This window comes from Pyrus communis, chromosome 8 (genome assembly GCF_041283825.1).
Source record: "Pyrus communis isolate YQ-2024b chromosome 8, ASM4128382v1, whole genome shotgun sequence".
Lineage (NCBI taxonomy): Eukaryota > Viridiplantae > Streptophyta > Magnoliopsida > Rosales > Rosaceae > Pyrus > Pyrus communis.
Genome location: NC_142572.1, coordinates 14749653 through 14757565, shown reverse-complemented (window position 1 = coordinate 14757565; position 7913 = coordinate 14749653). Strand labels below are relative to the sequence as shown.

Genomic DNA, 7913 nt, shown 5'->3' with positions numbered 1-7913 from the left:
ATTAAGCTTGCAAACTCACATGGGTGGTTAGAGTAGAAAGAGGATTAAAACTCGCCTTGAATGTATGTATAGTAGAAATGCTCTTTGCTACTACATCTACATACCTCACGTAAGAACTTTTCTTTTTAATGGGAGCTTTAATGAAAAGGGCTTGGGCCAACAAATATTTAACCAAAAACCATCACAAAATGTTATTTAACCAAAAGGGCATCCTTTTCTCACCCTTCTTTGGCTTAAGCGGTGCAAGCTTTGCACAACACTTGGGTTTTTTCAACTTCTCCAACAACAGCGACCCCAACAACAACATCTTTGTTGTCGAGTTTGATGTCTTTGAAAACCAAGAGTTCTAGGATCCTGATGACAACCATGTTGGTTTGGACATCAACTCTCTTATGTCTAATGCTTCGAACACCACTGGGTATTGGAGTGGCGGACTTGATCAATATTTCAACGAGTTGAAGCTCAACTATGGAATTAACTATCAAGTGTGGATTGATTTTATGGGCTCGAGAATTAACGTGACCATGGCTCGTGCCGGCGTGGCAAAAACAACCAAATCATATTCCTCCTTTTGAAAAACAACCAAATCAAAGTTCAAATCAAAGTTGAAAAATGAAGCATTCATCGGAACAAAGCCGCCGAACACAAATTCAAAGAAGTTTAATGGTAGAAACTGGTGAAAAAGTGTCTGAAAAAAAAAAAAAATCAAAACATGAAGCTGTTTCTGGAGAACCCAAAACATAACACTGTTTCTGGAAAAAAAAAATCAGATACAATGTTTGTTTTGTCTGGCACAAATAAACACTGTATCTGGAAAGAAAACAACCAAAATCCAAAAACAGTGACTTAAATTTCAGAAACAATGACTTAGAATCCAGAAACAGTCTATATTTTAACATTTGATTGTTTCTTTTCTTTCATGCATCAGTTGATTATATTTAAGAAACAAGTTGCTTAATTTGCTTTGAATCCAAATACAGTGAATTTCACTATTTGTTTTCTAGCTTACATCTAAGAAACAGTGTGTCTATTTCATTTGAATCCAGAAACGGTGACTTAGATTCAAGAAGTAAAGTAACTTAGGTTCCAGAAACAATGACTTAGATTCCAGAAATAGTGTTACTTAAAATCTAAAGACAATTTATTTTTACAGTCCAAAAACAGAGACTCGTCATTATTATTGAATAGCATGCAGACCTCAAATTTATTTTCTGGAGAAACAAATGATGAACTCCACTGATGAAGAAAAATTGAAAAACAGTATCTCGAATACACTATGAATAGTAACGACGATCACATTTCAAATATAGCATGAGAATCTATATTTTTGTTTCAAAGAAGAATAAGAAGGTCTGCAAAACAACGATGAACTCCATTAACAACAAAAATCTGTAACTCAACCTAAAAAAGTTAGGGGTAAAATCGACAAATCATAATTTATTGTAGTTGAGCCATTTTTAGTTGAACTACTTTAATATGGGCTTTGTACTAATCATTAAACAAAACTTATAACATGGTTTTTTATTAAAACTAAAACTTTTCAAGCAATTTTCATTAGTCTTCTTTTTAATATATTGGTTGGGACTATGACACCACTTTTTAATTTTTTTTATAAAACTTTCCAAACATTCTTCCTCATTCTAATGTAAGTTAAAATAGTAATATTGCTCGTATGAAAAAAGACAAATAATACTATTGAGTTGCACGAAGGAATGACATGCAATAGTATCGCAAATGACCAAAATTGTACTTGTGAGTTGAATTAATCGAATAATTTGAAAATGTTCTTATGCGGATTTTGTTCTTAGACAAGAAGGTCGTTAATTAAGGAGAATATTTTATGTACAATCATGATATTCTGACTTGCAATGGCAATCACAAATTAGAAGGAAAATACTTAAAAGACTGGGACAGATAAGATAATTTTCTTGATATTGATACCAATTCTTTGCTAAGATTTTGACATTGATGATACAATTAAAAATGCGTTATCACAAAGAGATACCCAGAGAGATACTTTTTCTACATAATAATGGAATAACGGAAATAAGATAATTGGTAATTAGCACAAATATATAAGACCGCAAAAAATATTACATAAATATATAACAGTAACAAATGACGTACTATTTACTCCAACCGAAATATCAAAACTGAAATGGAAATGAAAATTAAGCTTCAGACGTCAAAATTGCGTCCATGAAGCAATGGCGTCAAATAAGTTTTTTTGTTATTTTCAAAGGCAATCAACTTGTCTTACATTAAATGCTAGCATATTTAAGTATTTTTTAATATTATTTTAAGCCGGTAACTACACATTTTTTATTATTTTTGTTTAAAAAACAGAGATCAAGTAATAAAAATTTGACATATCGAGTTGAAAGAAAATATTGACAATATATCAAATTGCGAAGCCAGCCATCAAAATTGAAATTTGATGTTTTGAATTTAACATCTCTTTTAGAGATGATCTAAACATTTTCGCTCGCTAACAACTCTCTAGTTGGATGTTATTATATCTTCTCGATTCACGTTTTCATCCAACAATCTTTTTGAATTATTAAATCCATTGGATTTCTAGGTTCAGTCTTTAAAGTTCAATTTTGAAAAACATCAATCAAATTAGAAATCGTTTAAACATCTAATTAGTAAAATTTTCAACGTCTGCATAAAAATATGATTCATTTATTTATTAAATAACGGTAGGCCGGTAGACGATTAATGATTTGTTTTGACCACTAAAAAATAAATAAAATACCAAAAATAAAATATTTGTACACTTATATACAGATTTTATGTTCTTAGAAAAGCACAGGAAGTGTGCGGAGAAATTGCTTTGACAGAAGAAAAGGAAGCAAAACAACTACACACAACACTAAACAGGATAAGAGTTTTCGGAAGTGGATTTTTCTGGTTACTGTCTTCGCCACGTAATCACGAACTTGTCAAAGCGCGTGCTCATCATGCGTCCCTGTTTCGCCGGCGGCGTACGTTAGCCTTTTCCCCTCTCCCCTTCAAAACTCATGCGACTCACTGTTGTCTATATATATACCTCTCCACCTTTGCTCCCTCTTTCTGAACCGCTTTTTCTCCTCTCTTATCCTCCACCCCTTCCTTTAACCTGCGCACACCCCCTCGATCTTATGACTCTCCGTCTTCCTCCTTTCAATTGATGACTACAAACCCCGTTATCTGGAAGCTCAAACGACGACGCCGACGCATCGGTGAAGGGTAATTCCGTAATTTCACCGATCGCCGACTTGAAGAAACTCCCCCTGGTTCGGTTTTTTGCGCACCATCTTAATCTAGTCCAGCCTCGAATGGATGTCCTGGTGGGCCCGACCTTCTCCGTCGACGTATCGTCCTACGGCCCTGCGCAGACGCAGGACAGCCGCCACCGAGCCGGCCTGTACCTGAATCAGGACCGAGGGGCCGCGGTGGCGGAAGAGGCCTCGTCGGACAGCTCGTCATCGATCGGAGTTCCGGATGACAGCGAGGAAGAGGAAGATTTCAAAGGTGACGACGGCGATGAGGTGCAGAGCAAGTTTAATGGCGGCGGAGGAAGTGGAGGAGGATTAGGTTCTCTGGGTTCATTCGGATCACTCGAAGAGTCTCTTCCAATCAAGTAAACCCCTCCGGATCTGCAAATTTTAATCCGAAACCGATCAGATTTATTGAATTTTCAGTTTTTGATCCGTCATGTAATTAATTGATTAACTAATTAATCACTTTTTAATTAATTTTATTTTTGTTTTTATTTGTTCAGGAGGGGATTATCCAACTATTTTTCAGGAAAATCAAAGTCATTTGCCAGCCTGTCAGAAGTGTGCAGCTCTGTGAGTTCAGTGAAGGAGGTGGAGAAGCGAGACAACCCGTTCAACAAGCGGCGGCGGGTTCTGATCGCCTCCAAGTGGTCGAGAAAATCTTCCTCTTCCTCCTCCCTCTACAACTGGCCAAACCCTAAATCCATGCCGCTGCTAGCCCTAGCCGAAGAAGGAGACGAAGACGATGACGAAGAACAGAACCGTGACCGACAAGGCGACGGAGACAACGCGTCGCAGCAATCCTCGTCGGACGGGGAGGATCAGGAGAGGAGGAGGCCCCCACATAAACTGCTAGACAGGAAGCTGAAGAGCTTCAAGTCAAAGAGTTGCTACTGCCTCTCAGATCTGCAGGAACATGATGAACAGTAACAATTTGTGCTAGTTTTTCTTTTAAATTTTAATATTTAGGGTTGTTGGAGAGGGGGGTTTGTGTTGTTTGTGTGTGGGCACTCGGAAGAAAAATATAATGTATTATATATATTTGTAGTAGCATGATTCCATTTGTGTTTCGGATAATTGTTTTTTTATACTTTATTTTTAGTGTTAATAGGATGTGGATAAGCATATGGTGATCTGCTGAATCGGATATGTCATGTATAAAGACATGTTTGCCCCTCCATTCAATTATTTTGTCAGTTTATGGTATCGAATATTGGCTTTAAAACATTGCAGATCATTTATCTTCTTTCCTATCTATTACAAAGTAACAAAATCAAAAATGCTATTCTTATTATCTAGTTGTATTATTTGTACTCTCCCTACTAAAGATGAGATTCACATCTGTTGATGAACCCAATTTTTATTCGAGAGATGATACAAGTAAATGGTAAGCGTAACTACTCAAACAGAATGTACTCTTCCCCTTTTTTTTTTCCTTGGAACAAATGGACTGAACTTCTTATTGTGTCGAGCTGGACATCAATGTTTGACATATGTTGCTGAATCCAACTCTCTAAGAGCAGTTCCACCCCTAAAGACTTTGCACCAGCACTCAGTGTATTTATCCACTCAAGTGAACAGTAATAGGCCCCATCATCACCACCCCTAAAAAAATGTGCTGGCACCTAGTCTAAAAATGCGATAGCACAAACGATCTCCATCCCTACAAAATGCGCTGCCACCTAGCCCATTTAAAATATTTTATATATTTTTTAAAAGAATAAATAAAAAAATAGTTTTATTTTCGGATAAGATTTTTAACCAATTTTGGATAAAATTTCAAATAAACTTAAAAAAAAAACAAACTAAAATAAAATTACATACTCATCAAATAAACTTAAAAAAAACACACTAAAATAAAATTACATAAACTCCTCAAATACACTTTATTCTTCAATCACAAGCTTATTTTAATTATCTTCACATTCTTGCAATCCCCACTGGTGCTCAATCAAGTCATTCTGACGGGTTATGTGCCAGTATGGCTCTTGCACATCAGTGTACCGCTGAACGATCAATTCATTGTAACGTCCATCCCGTTCCAACGGCTCGTGTTGCACGGGATCTTCAGTCCGGTCATGAGCATAGTAGATACGTGTTCTTGAGTTGTTCATCGGATCTGGCTCATATTCATCAACGACGTCATAATCATACTCATCTTCCACAATCATGTTGTGGAGAATAATACACGTCATCATGATGGATCGAAGAGCTTCGACATCAAACATTCTAGCAACAAACCTGACAATCGCCCAACGAGCTTGCAGGATACCAAAACAACGCTCCACATCCTTCCTACACCTCTCTTGACATTTTGTGAAGTGTTTTTCTTTTTCAGTCGTGGATGTGGCACTGTTTTGACAAACGTAGACCACCTTGGGTAAATGCCGTCTGCAAGGTAGTACGCTCCATCGTATTTAGTGCCATTAACCCCATATGTGCATCTGGGCGATTTTCCTTGCAACAGATCGTCAAACACTAGAGATTGAGCAAGGACGTTTTGGTCATTCTAAGCTCCTGGAACACCAAAAACAGTTTTTCCAAGTCCAATGCATGCAGTCGATGCTTCCAATCATGCCAGGGAAGCCTCGCATCTCACCTTTCCTCAGAAGCCTTTGCATGTCCCTTGGTGTGGGTGTCCGGAGGTACTCGTTGGTGTACAAGGCTTCAATTGCAGAGCAAAACCGCATCAGGGATTCCAAAACAATTGTTTTTCTCATCCTCGCGATCTAATCCACTTGATTTGCATATGCTCCATATGCAAGCATTCGCAAGGCAACCGTAATTTTTTGCTCTGGAAGAAGACCTAAAACACGAAAAGCATCATCTTTTTGCACAAAATATGGATCATGGTTGCAAATAGCACTCATGATTTTGTTGAACAAACTTCTTTGCATTCTAAAATGACGTCTACAAACATGATCAAGGAATACGCTGTTGGGAATAAAATAATATTCCAAGAGATCTTTACCTCGTCTTTCCCTTTTTCTATCGAAGTTTGCGGCATGTCAGGGTTTGGCTATCTGACCCACAGCTTCCATGACACTGCGGGAATGTGAGGCCATCTGCCTTGTATGGTCATCATCCGAGTCCTCCTCCATTGCGAAAGCCTCATCACCACCTCCACCTTCCTCGAGATTGATCAATTCTTCTTCTTGTGCCAACAATCTTTTCTATTGCTCCACAAATTGTTTATGCACTCTCCTTGAAAAAGACATTGTAAAAAAAAAAAACTCAAGATTTAAAAAATGATGAAGATGGATGTAGGGATGTAAGGTTTATATGGACAAAAAAAAAAAAAATTAAGGATGAGCTTTTTGGTATTTTTTTTCACACAAAAAGTATATGAAAGCTTTGGTAGAAAGTGTAGAAAATATTGAAATGTGCTGTAAGGTGGAAGATGAGGGTTAGGTATTTATAGAAAAAATTTTTATGTATTTTTTAATAATTTTTCTATATTTTTTCATAATTTTTAATAAATTTTAATAGAGTTAATTAATCTGAACCGTTGGATTCGAAAAATATTCAAATCCAAGAGCCAAGGCGCTGCCACGTGGTCAACGGTCAAAATTCTGATCGTTAGGCCTTTTTTTATTTATTTTATTTTATTTTTTGGTGAAAAAAACGTGGACCGTTAATTTGTGATCGGATTGTCCGTTTTAAAAGTCAAATTTAAATGGTTTTTACCGTTGGAAATCCAACAGTCTACAAAAACTAGCCGTTGGAAATCCAATGACACTGAAGAGGGCCACGTAGCTCTAATTCGGGTGAACACAAGTGGGCTGACAAGCGGGCCTCGCCGCCTGCACCCTTGTCTCCTACTCACGCCCAGTCGCGAGTGTGTTGCACGCGCCAGCCAAATAGGCCGACTCTGGGTCTGTCCGAAATGGGCTGGTCTGTTGCCTGGCTTTGGCTAGGTGCCAGGCTCTTTTGCGGGCTGGAGCAGATTGACAGGGTGCTGGGCCGATTTTTGGACAGGGTGCTGGGCAATTTTGTGTCTAGTGGAACTGCTCTAAAGTGTGTTGAAGAATAGAAGGGAATTTGAGGGCCTGTTTGGTACTCTACTTGAATCCAACTTTTTAAACTCAAAAACAATTTTCAAGTTTTAGGCCTTAAAAACTTGTTTGGTATGACTATTTTCAAAAACTGAACTTAAGATTAACTAAAAAATATAGTTTATTTTCTAAAAAACAAAAAGTGAGATTTTAGAGTTTTTAAACAAACTTACTCCTTTATTTTCTCTCCCTCCTTCCCCCTCACTCCAAATCTAGCTCTCTCTTTTCTTCTTTCTATCTTCCCCTTCTTTTTTTTTTTTTTTTGTTTTACCTTTCTCGTCTCTCTTCCAATCCACTCTCTTCATTCTCTCGGTTCTTTCTCTCACTCATTTTCCTCTATCTCCTCTGATTATCTCTCTTCTTTTTCTTTCCTCCAATCATGTCTTAATTTCTTTCCTCCTCTCTCCTCTTTCTCCCTCGATCCTCTCTTTTTGGATCTCTTTGTCCAGTTTAAGTTGTAAGATTTAAATTTTTTAAATCGCATACCAAACAAGTTTTTGAGTCTTAAAAAAACTTGTTTTCAAGAAATGTTCTTAAGAAATGTTTTGAAAAATGATAAAATTTTTCAAATAGAATACCAAACAAGCTCTAAGGG

At 37.2% G+C, this 7913-nt stretch overlaps 1 protein-coding gene across 1 annotated transcript; it reads left to right on the top strand.

Moving 5' to 3' along the window:
- Positions 1-2811: 2811 nt before the first annotated feature.
- On the top strand, positions 2812-4443 carry LOC137717759 (protein OXIDATIVE STRESS 3 LIKE 4). The gene is made up of 2 exons (XM_068457226.2): positions 2812-3625; positions 3767-4443. Exons 1-2 carry the CDS (start codon positions 3321-3323, stop codon positions 4191-4193), a joined length of 732 nt encoding a protein of 243 aa, XP_068313327.2. The 5' UTR covers positions 2812-3320; the 3' UTR covers positions 4194-4443.
- The last annotated feature ends 3470 nt before the right edge of the window (positions 4444-7913 follow it).